Genomic DNA, 19475 nt, shown 5'->3' on the forward strand with positions numbered 1-19475 from the left:
ACTCTGTCACTGTATAACACTGGGGTACAGTACTGGTGGGTATAGGTCTGTCACTGTATAACACTGGGGTACAGTACTGGTGGGTACAGGTCTGTCATTGTATAACACTGGAGTACAGTACTGGTGGGTACAGGTCTGTCACTGTATAGCACTGGGGTACAGTACTGGTGGGTATAGGTCTGTCACTGTATAACACTGGGGTACAGTACTGGTGGGTACAGGTCTGTCACTGTATAACACTGGGGTACAGTACTGGTGGGTACAGGTCAGTTACTGTATAACACTAGGGTACAGTACTGGTGGGTACAGGTCTGTCACTGTATAACACTGGGGTACAGTACTGGTGGGTACAGGTCTGTCACTGTATAACACTGGGGTACAGTACTGGTGGGTACAGGTCTGTCACTGTATAACACTGGGGTACAGTACTGGTGGGTACAACTCTGTCACTGTATAACACTGGGGTACAGTACTGGTGGGTATAGGTCTCTAACAGATAATACAAATTAAGCACATTAAATAAATCCCACTCACTTACTGCAGGCGTGATTGACGGGGATATTACCTAATTGTTTCCATTCTGCCCGGGACCTGTGGTGTTCCGACACGCATCCTTTTAAGATCGATACAGAGTGCGACAATTGCAATTAATGGGTTGGAGTGTGTCAGGGCTGCCCCAGAAGATTTGCTTGTTCAGCCGTTGAGTCTATTCAAGACTGAAATCGCGAGATTTTCGGACTTGATGGGAACCAAGTGACAATGTGCGAAAGTCGGGGAGAGTTTTTGAATGGCGGAGAAAGCTGGTGAGGCCGAAGGGGTTTAAGGGGGAACCAGTGGATGTGGTATATTTGGACTTCCAGAAGGGATTTGACAAGGTGCCACATCAAAGGTTACTGCACAAGATAAAAGTTCACGGGGTTGGGGGTAATATAGAGAGGATTGGCTAACTAACAGTAAACAGAGAGTCGGGATAAATGGTTCATTCTCGGGTTGGCAACCAGTAACTAGTGGGGTGCCGCAGGGATCAGTGCTGGGACCCCAACTATTTACAATCTATATTAACGACTTGGAAGAAGGGACCGAGTGTAACGTAGCCAAGTTTGCTGACGATACAAAGATGGGAGGAAAAGCAATGTGTGAGGAGGACACAAAAAATCTGCAAAAGGACATAGACAGGCTAAGTGAGTGGGCAAAAATTTGGCAGATGGAGTATAATGTTGGAAAGTGTGAGGTCATGCACTTTGGTATGTTGTTATGTTCTGATTATTCCGTTCTCCAATGGGGTTGAGATACAGGTCAGCCAACGACCTCACTGAATGGTGGAGCATGTTACAGGGGCCGAGTGGCCTCTTGCTGTGCCTTTGTTTGCGACGTGCTGATAATGCCCCCCCCCCCCACCCCAGGGAGCCATGCAGTGTTCGGGACCCCCAGTCTCACCCATCGACTTCTGCCGCATCAAACCCTGTTGCGCTGCCAGGTAGGGCCGCTCGAAGCTGACCTGGGGGCTCATGGTGCTGATCCCCTGCTGGTCGTACAGCGGCTGGAGGGGAGAACAGGACGGGTGGTTAGCAGTATCCGCGGACGGTGCGGGCACACCGCGTTCAATGCCGGCTCGGCAACACACACCGGCCGCGGTTCAAACCGGCTGCAATAGCAGCACCCCACCAGCCATCCCCAGCGCCCCTCCCCCCACCATCGTCCCCAGTCACCCCCCCACCTTCCCCAGTGCCCCCCCCCAACCTTCCCCAGTCCCCCCCCCAACCTTCCCCAGTCCCTCCCCCAACCTTCCCCAGTCCCCCCCCCAACCTTCCCCAGTCCCCCCCCCCAACCTTCCCCAGTCCCCCCCCCCATCTTCCCCAGTCCCCCCCCCCCAACCTTCCCCAGTCCCCCCCCCAACCTTCCCCAGTCCCCCCCCCCAACCTTCCCCAGTCCCCCCCCCCATCTTCCCCAGTCCCCCCCCCCAACCTTCCCCAGTCCCCCCCCCAACCTTCCCCAGTCCCCCCCCCCAACCTTCCCCAGTCCCCCCCCCCATCTTCCCCAGTCCCCCCCCAACCTTCCCCAGTCCCCCCCCCACCTTCCCCAGTCCCCCCCCCAACCTTCCCCAGTCCCCCCCCAACCTTCCCCAGTCCCCCCCCCCAACCTTCCCCAGTCCCCCCCCAACCTTCCCCAGTCCCCCCCCCACCTTCCCCAGTCCCCCCCCCACCTTCCCCAGTCCCCCCCCCACCTTCCCCAGTCCCCCCCCCAACCTTCCCCAGTCCCCCCCCCAACCTTCCCCAGTCCCCCCCCCCAACCTTCCCCAGTCCCTCCCCCAACCTTCCCCAGTCCCACCCCAACCTTCCCCAGTCCCCCCCCAACCTTCCCCAGTCCCCCCCCCCACCTTCCCCAGTCCCACCCCAACCTTCCCCAGTCCCCCCCCCAACCTTCCCCAGTCCCCCCCCCAACCTTCCCCAGTCCCCCCCACCTTCCCCAGTCCCTCCCCCAACCTTCCCCAGTCCCACCCCAACCTTCCCCAGTCCCCCCCCAACCTTCCCCAGTCCCCCCCCAACCTTCCCCAGTCCCCCCCACCTTCCCCAGTCCCTCCCCCAACCTTCCCCAGTCCCCCCCCCAACCTTCCCCAGTCCCTCCCCCAACCTTCCCCAGTCCCCCCCCCAACCTTCCCCAGTCCCCCCCACCTTCCCCAGTCCCTCCCCCAACCTTCCCCAGTCCCACCCCAACCTTCCCCAGTCCCCCCCCAACCTTCCCCAGTCCCCCCCCCAACCTTCCCCAGTCCCCCCCCCCAACCTTCCCCAGTCCCTCCCCCAACCTTCCCCAGTCCCACCCCAACCTTCCCCAGTCCCCCCCCAACCTTCCCCAGTCCCCCCCCCACCTTCCCCAGTCCCCCCCCCACCTTCCCCAGTACCCCCCCCACCTTCCCCAGTCCCCCCCCCACCTTCCCCAGTCCCCCCCCCCAACTTCCCCAGTCCCTCCCCCAACCTTCCCCAGTCCCTCCCCCAACCTTCCCCAGTCCCCCCCCCAACCTTCCCCAGTCCCCCCCCCCACCTTCCCCAGTCCCCCCCCACCTTCCCCAGTCCCCCCCCCCACCACCCCCAGTCCCCACCACCTTCCCCAGTCCCCCCCCCCCCCACCCCCACCACCCCCCCACCTTCCCCAATTTATTCATCCAATAAAAATTCATTCCTGGGATGCAGGCATCTCTGGGAACACCGGCATTTATTGTCCATCCCTGATTGCCCCTCGAGAAGCTGGTGTTGAGAATCACAGAATCACAGAAATTTACAGCACGGCCCATCGTGTCCGCGCCGGCCGACAAAGAGCTTCCCGGCCTAATCCCACTTTCCAGCTCTCGGTCCGTAGCCCTGTAGGTCACGGCACGTCAAGTGCACATCCAGGTACTTGTTAAATGTGGTGAGGGTTTCTGCCTCTACCACCCTCTCAGGCCGTGAGTTCCAGATCCTAACTACTCGCCGCGTAAAAACGTTTTTTCTCATGTCGCCTTTGGTTCTTCTGCCAATCGCCTTAAATCTGTGCCCTCTGGTTCCCGACCCTTGCACCAATGGGAGCAGTTTCTCTCTCTCTACTCTGTCCAGACCCCTCATGATTTTGAACACCTCGATCAAATCTCCTCTCAACCTTCTCTGCTCTAGAAACATAGAAACATAGAAAATAGGTGCAGGAGCAGGCCATTCTGCCCTTCGAGCCTGCACCGCCATTCAATATGATCATGGCTGATCATGCATCTTCAGTACCCCATTCCTGCTTTCTCTCCATACTCCTTGATCCCTTTAGCCGTAAGGGCCACATCTAACTCCCTTTTTGAATATATCTAACAAACTGGCCTCAACAACTTTCTGTGGTAGAGAATTCCACAGGTTCACAACTCTCTGAGTGAAGAAGTTTCTCCTCATCTCGGTCCTAAATGGCTTACCCCTTATCCTTCGACTGTGACCCCTGGTTCTGGACTTCCCCAACATCGGGAACATTCTTCCTGCATCTAACCTGTCCAATCCCGCCAGAATTATGTATATTTCCATGAGATCCCCTCTCATTCTTCTAACTTCCAGTGAATATAAGCCTAGTCGATCCAGTCTTTCTTCATATGTCAGTCCTGCCAACCCGGGAATCAGTCTGGTGAACCTTCGCTGCACTCCCTCAATAGCAAGAATGTCCTTCCTCAGATTAGGAGACCAAAGCTGAACACAATATTCCAGGTGAGGCCTCACCAAGACCCTGTACAACTGCAGCAAGACCTAATTTCTCTCTATCTACTCTGTCCAGACCCCTCATGATTTTGAACACCTCGATCAAATCTCCTCTGAACCTTCTCTGCTCCAAGGAGAACAACCCCAGCTTCTCCAGTCTACCCCCGTAACTGAAGTCCCTCATCCCTGGAACCATTCTCGTAAATCTCCTCTGCACCCTCTCTAAGGCCTTCACATCCTTCCTAAAGTGTGGTGCCCAGAATTGGACACAATACTCCAGTTGAGGCCGAACCCGTGTTTTATACAAGTCCATCATAATTTCCACACCTTTGTACTCTGTGCCTCTATTTATGAAGCCCAGTATCCCGTAAGCTTTTTTAACAGCTTTCTCAACCTTCAATGATGTGTGCACATATACCCCCAGGTCTCTCTGTTCGTGCACCCTCTTCTATTCCGTTCTCCCTCATGTGTTTATTGAAATGTATTTTAATAAGCATCAAGGCTCTTGTAAATAATATCCATTTAGATCAGATACCAGCGAGTATCCAGTGTCACTGGAACCTGGAACCTTTGGGGAAGGTTGGGTCAATATTGCAGGAGACCGCTGCAGTACCAGGAATATCCCACAGATGGAGCTGCGGAGCTATTCTAAACCACTGCTCTCTATCGCCATCCCGAGGATCTCAGTGGCGCTGCAGCTGGACATCTATTTTCACTTCTGACAATTTGCAATTTTGCAGCTTTAAAAAAAAACATTAAAAGAGCTTTCTGTTGAATTATGAATTAACTTACTGCAGATGGAGCTGAGAATGTGAACAGCAACCAGTAGATTTAAATGATGATTTCGCAAAGTCAGTCAGTGAGGCTTTTAATGAAATGCCCACAAGTAATGAGTGACATCGTCTTACATGAGCAGAAATACTCACTGACTGACTCACAAACACTCACACACACTCTCACACACAAACACTCACACACACAAACACACTCACACAAACACTCACACTCACTCTCACACACAAGCACTCACACACACAAACACTCACTCTCACACACAAACACTCACACTCACTCTCACACACAAACACTCACACACACAAACACACTCACACTCACACAAACACTCACACTCACTCTCACACACAAACACTCACACACACAAACACACTCACACACACACTCACACACACTCTCACACACTCACTCACTCAGGAGGGAGAGAGGGAGAGAGGGAGAGAGAGTGGCAGGGAGCGAGGGGGAAGGAGAGAGGGGGAAAGGGAGAAAGAGAGAGAGTGGAGGAGAGAGAGAGTGGAGGAGAGGGAGAGGGAGGAGACTGAGAGAGAGAAAGAGAGTGGAGAGAGAGAGGGTGAGAGAGCAGAGGATGAGAGAGCGGAGGGGGTGAGAGAGCGGAGGGGGTGAGAGAGCGGAGGGGGTGAGAGAGCGGAGGGGGTGAGAGAGCTGAGGGGGAGAGAGAGAGAGCGGAGGAGAGGGAGAGAGGAAGAGGAGAGGGAGCAAGAGAGAGAGGAAGGAGAGAGGCACAGCGAGGAAGAATGTAGAAAGGAGGAGAGGGAGTGAGAGGGGTGGGTTGAGAGGGAGAGCTTGTGGGACGAAAGAAAGAGACCGAGCCAGAGAGGGAGAGAGAGATTGCCACAGAGGGAGAGGTGTTGGGCACGAGGTAAGCCACGTGCCTGGGACGGCCTGTGTCTGTGACCCCCCCGGGTTACCGCTCACTCACCTCGGCCGTGTAGAAGGTCCTGGCCACGGTGCGGGGTTTGGGTACGTTGGCCTGGGAGCCGGCGCTCTCGTTGGCGATGGATTGCTGGGCCGCGGCCAATATCTCGTCCAGTCGGTCTGTGGGCGCAAGAGAGAGCCGGTGAGGGCGGGGGTCACGGGGGGATCACCCTGGGGCAGAGGGTCACCACGGGGCGGGGGGCAGGTTACAGCCAATCTCACCCTCCCAGCTCCTCACATCCCGCAGTCTCTGATCCCCCAAAACATTTCACTCCTAGCTCCTCACTGGTTAGAGACTCCCCCTTTCCTCATTCCCCCTCAGACCCCCTCACTCCCTCACTCCCCAGACAGCCCCCTCACTCTCTCCCAGACACCTCCCTCACCCCTTCACTCCCCAGCCTCCCCCTCGCTCCCCAGACATCCCCTCACTCCCGACACCCCCTCACTCCCCAGACACCCTCTCACCCCCTCACTCCCTCAGATCCCAGACACTCCCTCACTCACCAGACACCCTCTCACCCCCTCACCCCCTCACTCCCCAGACAGCCTCTCACCCCCTCACTCCCTCACTCCCCAGACAGCCCCCTCACTCTCTCCCAGACACCTCCCTCACCCCTTCACTCCCCAGCCTCCCCCTCGCTCCCCAGACATCCCCTCACTCCCGACACGCCCTTACTCCCCAGACACCCTCTCACCCCCTCACTCCCTCAGATCCCAGACACTCCCTCACTCACCAGACACCCTCTCACCCCCTCACTCCCTCAGACCCCAGACAGCTCCCTCACTCTCTCCCAGACACCTCCCTCACCCCTTCACTCCCCCTCACCCCCTCACTCCTCTGACACCCTCTCACCCCCTCACTCCCCAGATACCACCTCACTCGCCAGACACCCCCTCACTCCCCTGACACCCTCTCACCCCCTCACTCCCCAGACTCCCCCTCGCTCCCCAGACTCCCCAGACACCCCCTCACTCCCTTGCTCCCCTGACACCCTCTCACCCACTCACTCCCCAGACACCCCCTCACTCCCCAGACACCCACTCACCCCGTCACTCCCCAGACACCCTCTCACCTCCTCACTCCCCAGACTCCCCCTCACTCCCTCACTCCCCAGACACCCTCTCACCCCCTCACTCCCCAGACTCCCCCTCACCCTCTCACTCCCCAGACACCCTCTCACCCCCTCACTCCCCAGATTCCCCCTCACTCCCTCACTCCCCAGACACCCTCTCACCCCCTCACTCCCCAGATTCCCTCTCACCCCCTCACTCCCCAGGCACCCTCTCACCCCCCAGACACACCCTCACCCCCTCACTCCGCAGACTCCCCCTCACTCCCTCCCAGACCGCCCTCTCGCTCCCTCCTACAGTCTCCTCACTGCCTGCCCCTACCCCCGGCTGAATACAAGACCCGACCCCACTTGCAAACACAGCCCCTTGCCACGGATTGCTGCACACTACCAACGCCACCAAATATCCCGACATTACCGCCTCTGAAGGCCGCCAACCTAATTTCCTGCCCAACCAGTCCGAGCCTGGCCTTTGAACCCCCGCCTATCGATGGTGGTGGGTTTTTTGTATTGAGGGACTAGCATTGACTATTTACTTAATGCCATTTGGTAAACCTTCCTCCTCTTCTCGGTGGTCTGCGGGGGCTCGTAATCTGAAAGACACAAAGAGACACACAGACAGGATGGTCAGAGGTCGCGGGCAGCCAAGTGCATTCTGGGAGGAGTGCGGCCTGTCCCGAGAGCGGACATCCCAAATCCCGCAGGCTCAACGGTGTCAGGGAGTGAGGCATTGAGGCATTGAGGCATTGAGGCGTCTCTTGGGTATAACCCAATTTAGGAACTTGGGCGGGTGGGGATGGGGGCTTTCCGTTGACGATTGGAGCACAGTTTTACTTGAGATTGACGGCCAGTTCCAACCCAGGCCTCCCACTAAGATCAGACTCAGGGGCAGGAACGGAACGGCTATCCTTGGTATCCCGGGGATACGAGCGAGCAAAATCAATCGAGGGTTCCCACTCCCCATCGCTCATCCTGCTGGAACTTGCCAACCGGCCGGACATGTGTGGCGAGGAGCACAGGGTCGGACGGGGCTGTGATTCCCACCACAGTCAAACAGCCTGCCGACAAATCACTGCCTCAGCCCACGCGTGGAGCACTCGGGCCAACCACCGCATGGGGCCCAGCCTGTTAAGTACTGTACCCCAGGAGAGAGAATGCGTTGGAAAATAATCACAGGGGCTTGGAGCAGGAGGAGGCCATTCAGCACCTCGAGCCTGTTCCACCATTCAAGGAGATTGTGGCTGATCTGCGACCTAACTCCACATACCTACCTTTGGCTCATATCCCTTCATATCGTTGGTTAACAAAAAGCTCGCAATCTCAGGTTTAAAATTAACAATTGATCAATTGCCATTTGAGGAAGAGTTTTCCAGCCTTTGTGTGGTACCAACCACCGTCAGAAAGGCAGGCGTCTATCAACGTGCCTTTGTTGATTTACTCACAAGGGATGTGGGCATCGCTGACAAGGCCGGCATTTATTGCCCATCCCCTAACTGCCCCTTGGAGAAGGTGGTGGTGAGGCGCCTTCTTGAACCGCTGCAGTCCCGTGTGGTGAAGGTGCTCCCACACAGCGCTGTTAGGGAGGGAGTTCCAGGATTGTGACCCAGCGATGACGAAGGAACGGTGATATATGTCCGCGTCGAGGATGGTGTGTGACTCGGAGGGGAACGTGGAGGTGGTGGTGTTCCCATGCGCCTGCTGCCCTTGTCCTTCTAGGGGGTAGAGGTCGCGGGTTTGGGAGGCGCTGTTTGAGAAGAATCTCAATGCAGTGGTAACTCAATCGGATCCACAAGGAGGCCCTTTGCACAGAACGGGCCCTGCGATCTGTATCCCGCCTGGCGGCAACTTCCGATCTTTCGAAACGTCCCGATTCAGCTTTGAGCAGAACAGAGCAGCTGGGTCAGTTCCTAATATGCATGGCAGAAATCTCAGGTCCAACATGAAATAAATAGCAAGTCAGTCACCGTGCTGTTTTGGGAGGGGATGGGGGGGAAAGGAATGAGTTCTGTCAAGAATGAGGCAGTTGGAATAATGGAATGACACATCTGTAATGGATGCACCTGTGAGCCTGCTCACGGGTTTGGAGAGCTGTTCTGCCCCTGTTCCATTATTTGAAGGGGCTGCTCCTCGAATTCTGGCTGCACGTCAGTCCCACGCTCCTGATCTTTGGGCACCCGGTGCGTAGGGGAGCGGGCAGGTCGGAAGGCCTCCTCGTAGGTCTGCTCCTGGGCACGGCCAAGGGGGCCATCAACCGGTCCAGGCAGCGGGCGGTCGAGGGGGTCGTTCAGCCCGACTATCTGCCTCTCTTCCGCGGTTACATCCAAGCCAGGGTGTCCCTGGAGATGGAGCACGCGGTGTCCACCAGTAACGCTCGCGGCCTTCCGCGAGAGGTGGGCGCCGGAGGGACTGGAGTGCATCATCACCCCCGGCAACCAAATTTTAATTTGATCCAAGTTTACTGTTTAAAGGTTGATTTGTTTAATTTGATGGTTTTAGTGTCCCCCCCCCCCCGCCTTTAATCAGGGGGCATTTGATTTAATTGATTACAACAAAATAGTTGTAGAGCTGTTGAGTTGGGAGCGGCTTAGCCAGTCACATGATGTTCACAAGACTCAATAAAACCCCAGCCAGTTGGGTTCAAGGGATCCACGATGAGGCAGGTGATTGTGAGCCTGGTGGATGAACTGTAGTGTGATTGTTAAACCTTTTGCTAATAAATCAACTAGTTCTTAATAGCAATGTGTTGCTACGGATTCTTAGGCAAAGAACCCATGAAGCAAATACATTGCAGCCCTAACCTCCCCTCCCACTCACTGCTGTACAACAGCGGCCCCTCAGTCCACTGCACGGCATGTCAGCCACTACGTCCCATCCGTGGCCCGATTTCACTCAAATTGCAGACTGGGGGCATGCAGTCACGTGGAACACATTGCTGGGAGACAGTGCAGCTGAAACCATGGCGATTAATGCTTTCGTTCCCTGCTGGCCGATCTCGCTCCAGAATGAAATGGGTTGAGGGCCAGTCTCAATACAGTTCCGAAGGGGGGTAAGTTCACAGCACTGAACGCAGCAATCTCAGAGAGGCACAGGGTCCCTCTGGTGTGGGAAATGGAAAATGGCAGGCTGGTACAGCAGTTCTCCCCAGGGTGTGATCAAGGCAGTGTTGAAACACTGAAAGGGGTTTTACTCTGTATTTAACCCGTGCTGTACCTGCCCTGGGAGTGTTTGTTGGGACAGTGTAGAAGGAGCTTTACTCTGTATCTAACCCTGTGCTGTACCTGCCCTGGGAGTGTTTGATGGGACAGTGCAGAGGGAGCTTTACTCTGTATCTAACCCCGTGCTGTACCTGCCCTGGGAGTGTTTGATGGGACAGTGCAGAGGGAGCTTTACTCTGTATCTAACCCCGTGCTGTACCTGCTCTGGGAGTGTTTGATGGGACAGTGTAGAGGGAGCTTTACTCTGTATCTAACCCGGTGCTGTACCTGCCCTGGGAGTGTTTGATGGGACAGTGTAGAGGGAGCTTTACTCTGTATCTAACCCCGTGCTGTACCTGCCCTGGGAGTGTTTGATGGGACAGTGCAGAGGGAGCTTTACTCTGTATCTAACCCCGTGTTGTACCTGCTCTGGGAGTGTTTGATGGGACAGTGCAGAGGGAGCTTTACTCTGCATCTAACCCCGTGCTGTACCTGCCCTGGGAGTGTTTAACCGGACAGTGTAGAGGGAGCTTTACTCTATATCTAACCCCGTGCTGTACCTGCTCTGGGAGTGTTTGATGGGACAGTGTAGAAGGAGCTTTACTCTGTATCTAACCCCATGCTGTACCTGCCCTGGGAGTGTTTAACCGGACAGTGTAGAGGGAGCGTTACTCTGTATCTAACCCCCTGTACCTGCCCTGGGAGTGTTTAACCGGACAGTGTAGAAGGAGCTTCACTCTGTGCTGTATGTTCAGGGATGGTAGTGACACTACACTGACCAACCTGTACTTGGGCACCAAATCTGACATACAGCATAAGTGGCAATGGTTGCAACTGGGCAGTGCTGTTCGAGCAGCTGAGACTGTACCCAGACCACAGTGGGTATAATTACAGATATTACGCAGAAATTCCAGCACAGAAACAGGCCAGTCGGCCAAACTAGTCTGTGCCAGTGTTTATGCTCCAAACGAGCCTCCCTATCTCATCTCCACCCATCACTATAACCTTCTATTCCTTTCTCCCCCATGTATCCAGCTTCCCCTCAACCCCTCCCTGTGGTAACGAGTTCCACATTCTCACCGCTCTCTGGGTAAAGTGTCAGCCGTGGCTCAGTGGGCAGCACTCTCGTCTCTGGGTCAGAAGGCTGTGGGTTCAAGACTCACTCCAGGGACATAAATCTAGGCTGACGCTCCCAGTGCAGTGCTGATGGAGCGGCGCACTGTCGGAGGGGCAGTGCTGATGGAGCGGCGCACTGTCGGAGGGGCGGTGCTGAGGGAGCGCCGCACTGTCGGAGGGGCGGTGCTGAGGGAGCGCCGCGCTGTCGGTGGGGCGGTGCTGAGGGAGCGCCGTGCTGTCGGAGGGGCGGTACTGAGGGAGCGCCGCACTGTCGGAGGGGCGGTACTGAGGGAGCGCCGCACTGTCGGAGGGACGGTACTGAGGGAGCGCCGCACTGTCGGAGGGGCGGTACTGAGGGAGCGCCGCACTGTCGGAGGGGCGGTACTGAGGGAGCGCCGCACTGTCGGAGGGGCAGTGCTGAGGGAGCGCCGTGCTGTCGGAGGGGCAGTACTGAGGGAGCGCCGTGCTGTCGGAGGGGCAGTGCTGAGGGAGCGCCGTGCTGTCGGAGGGGCGGTGCTGAGGGAGCGCCGCACTGTCGGAGGGGCGGTGCTGAGGGAGCGCCGCACTGTCGGAGGTGCCGTCTTTCGGATGAGACATTAAACCGAGGCCCCGACTGCCCTCTCAGGTGGACGTAAAAGATCCCGCGGCACTATTTCGAAGAAGAGCAGGGGGAGTTATTCCTGGGGCCGATATTTATGTCTCAATCAAAAAATCGGATTATCTGGGTCATTATCACGTTGCTGTGTGTGGGAGCTTGCTGTGCACGAATTGGCTGCCGTGTTTCCCACATTACAACAGTGACTACACTCCAAAAGTATTTCATTGGCCGTAAAGCGCTTTGGGACGTCCGGTGGTCGTGAAAGGCGCTACATAAATGTAAGTCTTTAAAGAAGTTCCTCCTAAATTCCTGCTTGGGTTTTTTTCGTGACCATCTTACAAAGATGACCCATGTTCCTGCTGAGTTGCGTCTCCGCGCAGTCGTCAGAAGGTCCCACACAGGCCCCTCCCCATCGGAAACACTGCAGAGGCGCGGAGATTTAACGGGACCGCGCGGTGATAGAAACAGGCGGCGCAGAACAAACAGTGGCTCACAGGGAACGTTGTGTGTGACCCCCCCCTTGTTCTGTAAGTTCAGTATTCAGTACCGTCTGCTGTACTGACGGGGATTCCAGCATGTGCTTTAATCCAGGGCACTCCCTTAACAACATGAGGAAACGCAGAATAAAAAAAACAGAAGCCATTCAGCCGGCTGCTGCTTTATTGCTGTCTCCAAACCCCGCCTCCCCCATTCAATGCCCCAATGGTCAGGTCAGGCAAAGGCCCTCCCGAATGAACCAGCCGGGATATCTGTTGAGCCTTGCGTGCTGCAGTGTCCGTCACTCATCCAGCACCTTCTGTGCTGGCCCTCAGGGGTCAACATCAACCAATTCGTCACAAAACCCAGGGGGAAAAAAGGACTTCACACAGCAGGGTGGTGTGAATTTGAACACACCGCTCCAGAAAGCCACGGGGCAAAGATTTAAAAGGAGATCGAAGATTTGATGGGCGGGAATGGTGTTGAAGGGTCTGGAGAGAGGGGAGGGAATTGGAGCTCTGCACTGCCTGACAAAATGGTAGAGCAGATTACATGGGGCCAATTGCGATTCCTACGTACGTTCTGCCCCTCGACCCCCTCCCTCGCTTCACCATTAATTTGTAGATGTTCCCTGATGTTAATGCCTCTGAGTCAGAAAGTTGTGGGTTCAAGTCCCACTCCAGCGCCGAGCACATAAATCTAGGCCGACACTCCCAGTGCAGTGCTGAGGGAGCGCCGCACCATCGGAGGGGCGGTACTGAGGGAGCGCCGCACTGTTGGAGGGGCAGTGCTGAGGGAGCGGTGCACTGTCGGAGGGGTGGTACTGAGCGAGCGCCGCACTGTCGGAGGGGCAGTACTGAGGGAGCACCGCACTGTCGGAGGGGTAGTACTGAGGGAGCGCCGCACCATCGGAGGGGCGGTACTGAGGGAGCGCCGCACTGTTGGAGGGGCAGTGCTGAGGGAGCGGTGCACTGTCGGAGGGGTGGTACTGAGCGAGCGCCGCACTGTCGGAGGGGCAGTACTGAGGGAGCACCGCACTGTCGGAGGGGTAGTACTGAGGGAGCGCCGCACCATCGGAGGGGCAGTACTGAGGGAGCGGCGCACTGTCGGAGGGGCAGTACTGAGGGAGCACCGCACTGTCGGAGGGGTAGTACTGAGGGAGCGCCGCACCATCGGAGGGGCAGTACTGAGGGAGCGGTGCACTGTTGGAGGGGCAGTACTGAGGGAGCACTGCACTGTCGGAGGGGTAGTACTGAGGGAGCGCCGCACTGTCGGAGGGGCAGTACTGAGGGAGCGCCGCACTGTCGGAGGGGCAGTGCTGAGGGAGCGCCGCACTGTCGGAGGGGCAGTACTGAGGGAGCGCCGCACTGTCAGAGGGGCAGTACTGAGGGAGCTCCGCACTGTCGGAGGTGCCGTCTTTCAGATGAGACGTTAAACCGAGGCCCCGTCTGCTCTCTCAGGTGGATGTAAAAGATCCCGGGGCACTTTTTCGAAGAAGAGCAGGGGAGTTATCCCTAGTGTCCTGGGGCCAATATTTATCCCTCAATCAACATCACTAAAAAAAACAGATTATCTGGGTCATTATCACATTGCTGTGTGTGGGAGCTTGCTGTGCTCAAATTGGCTGCCGCGATTCCTACATTACAACAGTGACTACACTCCAAAAGTACTTCATTGGTTGTAAAATGCTTTGAGATGCCCGGTGGTCGTGAAAGGCGCTATATAAATGCAAGTCTTTCTTGATGAGAGGGTTATTGGAGGCTATGGGTGAGTGGACATTCTGCAACATATTTGCGGATGGAGTTGTTTTTTTTTTAAAAAGGAGCAAATATGTTTCTCCTGTGACATGTCCGTCACTCACTCACCAGTCTTCCTGTTCCATGGGGTGGCTGTGGGTGGAAAGAGAAACAAACTTCAGCCGGTTTAGCAGTTAAACGTGAAACAATCATCATCATCGTCATAGGCGGTCCCTCGAAGCGAGGATGACTTGCTTCCACGCAGAAAAGGCATGAGTTCACAGGTGTTTCAATGAAGGACCTAATATTCCAGATCCTGAACTACATCCTGAAGGGTGGAAGATGCCTGTGGGTGGATTTTTTTAACGTGGGGTGACCGTTGCACACCAGCCACCACACGGGGCTTGACAGAGCTAGGTCTTGGTCCAGTGGCAAGGGTTGAACCAGGACGACTGGAGACCAGCTCTGCTGCACGGACCTAGTGAGCACACATATCGCACAGTGCGGGCTGGGCCCGTGCTGCCCCTGGGCCCTCGCCCCTCCTGGGCCCCGTACCCTCATCTGCCGCACCTCCGCAAGACCGTCAGCAGGCCGGGGCCATTGGAGGGAGCAGCGTGCGGTGGTATACCACTGCAGGAGGGCGACGGCTGCGAAGCCAGGTCGCTGATCGCAGTGCGGGCAGGCACAGCAGGAGGGGCGAAGGAGCGGTGAGAGTCCGTAGAGGGAAGTGATCGGGGCCCAGGAGAGGCGTGAGTTCGGGGCCCAGAAGAGGCGAGGGCCCAGGGGGCAGCATGAGCCCAGCCCACACTGCACGCTCGGTCTGTGCAGCAGTGAAACAATCACACCACCGAGCCAAAGGTCCGTATGTAATTACCTTTTTTTTTTCCAAGAACATGTTGCATTTCTGTAGCGCCTGTAACGTAGCAAAACATCCCAAGCGTAATCAAATAAAATTTGACACTGAGCCGCATAAGGTGATCTTAGGACAGGTGACCGGGGAGGCTAGACAAGCATATGAGGGAGAAGGGAATAGAGGGTTATGCTGATAGAGTTAGATGAGGAAAGACGGGAGGAGGCTCGAGTGGAGCATAAACGCCGGCATGGACTGGTTGGGCCGAATGGCCTGTTTCTAGACCGTGTATCGGTCGGTCAAAGAGATTGGTTTACAGGAGTGTCGTAAAGGAATAGAACGAGGCGGAGAGGTTTAGGGAGGGAATTCCAGACCTTGGGGCCCACGGCCGCCACTGGAGGAGCAACTAAAATCGGGGGAATGAGCAAGAGGGCAGAATTAGAGGAGCGCAGGGATCCCAAAGGATTGTAGGACTTGGAGGAGGTTAAATGGGTAGGGAGACGGAGAGGACATGGAGGGATTTGAATACAAGATGATGTCATGCATGCCCCTGTGAGGATGCTCACAGGTTTGTAGAGCTGTTGCATTGTGAGTGGCTTAGTCAGGTCATGTGATGTTCACAAGACTCAATAAAACCCCAGCCAGTTGGGTTCGGGGGAGCCACGATGGGGCAAGTGGTTGTTAGCCTAGTGGATGAACTGGTGATGTGTAGTGTGATTTTTAAACAAAAGAACATAAGAAATAGGAGCAGGAGTAGGCCATATGGCCCCTCGAGCCTGCTCCGCCATTCAATAAGATCATGGCTGATCCGATCATGGACTCAGCTCCACTTCTCCGCCTGCTCCCCGTAACCCCTTATCCCCTTATCATTTAAGTAACTGCCTATTTCTGTCTTAAATTTATTCAATGTCCCAGCTCTCTGAGACAGCGAATTCCACAGATTTATAACCCTCTGAGAGAAGAAATTTCTCCTCATCTCAGTCTTAAATGGGCGGCCCCTTATTCTAAGATCATGCCCTCTAGTTCTAGTCTCCCCCACCAGTGGAAACATCCTCTCTGCATCCACCTTGTCAAGCCCCCTCATAATCTTATATGTTTCGATAAGATCACCTCTCATTCTTCTGAATTCCAATGAGTAGAGGCCCAACCTACTCAACCTTTCCTCATAAGTCAACCCCCTCGTCCCCGGAATCAACCGAGTGAACCTTCTCTGAACTGCCTCCATTGCAAGTATATCCTTTCGTAAATATGGAAACCAAAACTGCACGCAGTACTCCAGGTGTGGTCTCACCAATACCTTATAAAGCTGTAGCAAGACTTCCCTGCTTTTATACTCCATCCCCTTTGCAATAAAGGCCAAGATTCCATTGGCCTTCCTGATCACTTGCTGTACCTGCATACTATCCTTTTGTGTTTCATGCACAAGTACCCCCAAGTCCCGCTGTACTGCAGCACTTTGCAATCTTTCTCCACTTAAATAATAACTTGCTCTTTGATTTTTTACACATACACTTTCCAACATTCTACTCCATCTGCCAAGTTTTTGCCCACTCACTTAGCCTGTCTATGTCCTTTTGCAGGTTTTTTGTGTCCTCCTCACACATTGCTTTTCCTCCCATCTTTGTATCGTCAGCAAACTTGGCAACGTTACACTCAGTCCCTTCTTCCAAGTCGTTTATATCGATTGTAAATAATTGGGGTCCCACCACTGATCCCTGCGGCACCCCACTAGTTACTGTTTGCCAACTCAAGAATGAGCCATTTATCCCGACTCTCTGTTCTCTGTTAGTTAGCCAATCCTCTATCCATGCTAATATATTACCCCCAACCCCGTGAACTTTTATCTTGTGCAGTAACCTTTAATGTGGCACCTTGTCAAATGCCTTCTGGAAATCCAAATACACCACATCCACTGGTTCCCCTTTATCCACCCTGTTCGTTACATCCTCAAAGAGCTCCAGCTAACCTTTTGCTAATGAACCAACTAGTTCTTAATAGCAATGTGTTGCTATCAATTCTTACGCAAAAAACCCATGAAGCAAATACATTACAGATGAGAATTTTATAATATTACAGAGATGTAGAGGGCTGTCTGACCTCTGATGATTCCAATACCGATTCCTGGTTATTTTGCGTCAACAGACCTAAGCTGGAGTAGCGATAGGTTCTCAATAATTGGCCTCAGTGCCACAGGGCTAGGGAGGGGTTGGAATGAGACAGGGTTCCAGATGCGCACCCAATGCCATACACTGCCCACTTCCTAGAAAGTGCCAACACATGAATGCTGACTGTGATGCCTCCCAAAGAGGAATAGCTCATCAGCACTTGATGCAGGAAATGGTGCAGCAAGTGTGGTCAGGGTGAGGAGCATTACTGGGGCTGAAGTAAAAGGAAGTTCTCATTTTATTTTTCATTCTTGGGATGTGGGCGTCGCTGCCAAGGCCGGCATTTATTGCCCATCCCTAATTGCCCCTTGAGAAGGTGGTGGTGAGCCGCCTTCTTGAACCGCTGCAGTCCGTGTGGTGAAGGTGCTCCCACAGTGCTGTTAGGGAGGGAGTTCCAGGATTCTGACCCAGCGACGATGAAGGAACGGCCGATATATTTCCAAGTCGGGATGGTGTGTGACTCGGAGGTGGAACGTGAAGGTGGTGGTGTTCCCATGCACCTGCTGCCCTTGTCCTTCTAGGGGCTAGAGGTCGTGGGTTTGGGAGGTGCTGCCGAAGAAGCCTTGGCGAGTTGCTGCAGTGCATCTCGCAGATGGTGCACACTGCAGCCAGGGGGCGCCGGTGGTGGAGGGAGTGAATGTTGAAGCTGGTGGATGGGGTGCTGATCTGCATCTCACATCTAGAACACTGAGCGCACCTGGAGTGGGAAAGATTCTGCTCCCTGGCATGAACATTTGATCACACACACACAAACAATGCCACTTCCTCCTGACTGCCAGGGATTGAAGTCTGGGAGACATTGCCTAAGGACAATTCCCGGTTTCAGAGCACACTTGAATAAAATGAAGAGTGTCAAATCGAAGACATGTCAATTTTCCTCCTCCCCCAAACCCACTGTGTCATGTATGTAGACATGTTTACTGCTTGTACCACCACGAAGGTGTGCCACCAGAGGGCACTGCAGTGGGAGACTTGTAGGTTTCCTGTACAGGTGTGCCTGGCCTAGTCTAAAAGGCAGGCCACCAGGTGTGATCCTCAGTCTGGAGTTACATTAAATGGACTATGGTCACTACAGTTCAAGTACAACACATTGCCTCATGGAGTCATTATCAGAGCATCTAAAGACATAACACAGGGCATAATAATTTGCCTGACGTCCAATTCCACAAATCCAAACTGATTGGGACCAATCTTCATGCTTTGTTTTGGAGTGTTGATGTTATAAGAACATAAGGAATAGGAGCAGGAGTCGGCCATTTTTTGCTACCAATTGCTTTAAATCTATTGACCTCTCTTTTAAGGGAAATAGGTCCTTCAGTTAATTAAATAAATCTGGAATTAAAAAACTAGTGTCAGTAATGATGACCCTGAAACTACTGGATTGTCATAAAAACCCATCCGATTCACTGATGTCCTTTAGGGAAGGAAACCTGCCGCCCTTACCCGGTCTGGCTGATATGTGACTCCAGACCCACAGCAATGTGATTGATTCTTAACTGCCCTCTGAAATGGCCCAACGAGACACTCAGTGCTTTCACCACACGGACTGCAGCGGTTCAAGAAGGCGGCTCACCACCACCTTCTCAACGGGCAATTAGGGATGGGCAATAAATGCCGGCCTTGCCAGCAACGCCCACATCCCATGAATTAATTTTTATATAAGCTAGCCCCTCGAGCCTGCTCCACCATTTAATACGATCATGGCTGATCTGATCATGGACTCAGCTCCACTTCCCTGCCCGCTCCCCATAACCCTCTATTACAATCACATTACTGGCGCAAAAAGACAAGGAAAAGCCCGCCATTTTCTGCTGGTCTTTCTGACCTTGGGAGAGGGGCCAACAATTTACAAGCAACCGCCAATCTACAGAAAAATCTGTTGGCCTCAAAGGGCCATGGATTTTCCTTCGCAGCAGAATAATACTTTGCGCTTCCGTCCCGATGAAAGTCTATCATGCTGTGAGCAATGCCACGGGACATCTGCCGAAACCAACATACACGTTACACAGAAAATATAATTGTAGGGAAATGAAACCCCTTCAGTTTTGACAGCGTTGGCTGGGGGGGCGGGGGGAGTGCAGGGGGAGTGGATTTCATGACCGTTCAGACTTTCAGATTGGTGGAGTTGGGCTGTCTGCGACTCAATACCTTTGACCTCTCAGCGTGACTGACCTTTGACCAGGACCTTGCCGTTTTGCACTGGGAAGGGGTCAGGGGGAAGCATTAATCGGGAGGAGTCGGATGAAGTGGGAGAGAAGAGGAGAAAAGAAAAAAAAAAGGGGTTTTAATGTTTCACGTGCAAACCCTGTCAGAGGTCGTCATTTTAAAGAGCCAGCCTC

At 54.5% G+C, this 19475-nt stretch overlaps 1 protein-coding gene across 1 annotated transcript in view; it reads right to left on the reverse strand.

Annotated features, from left to right (window-relative positions):
• Positions 1-19475, reverse strand: part of LOC139230291 (SH3 and multiple ankyrin repeat domains protein 1-like) — a 323258-nt gene that overhangs the window by 34582 nt on the left and 269201 nt on the right. The window contains 5 exon segments of the mRNA XM_070862120.1: positions 1438-1498; positions 3394-3419; positions 5931-6050; positions 7537-7593; positions 14251-14274. Coding sequence (XP_070718221.1) covers positions 1438-1498; positions 3394-3419; positions 5931-6050; positions 7537-7593; positions 14251-14274 — 288 coding nt within the window.

Source organism: Pristiophorus japonicus, chromosome 19, assembly GCF_044704955.1.
Source record: "Pristiophorus japonicus isolate sPriJap1 chromosome 19, sPriJap1.hap1, whole genome shotgun sequence".
Taxonomy (NCBI): domain Eukaryota; kingdom Metazoa; phylum Chordata; class Chondrichthyes; family Pristiophoridae; genus Pristiophorus; species Pristiophorus japonicus.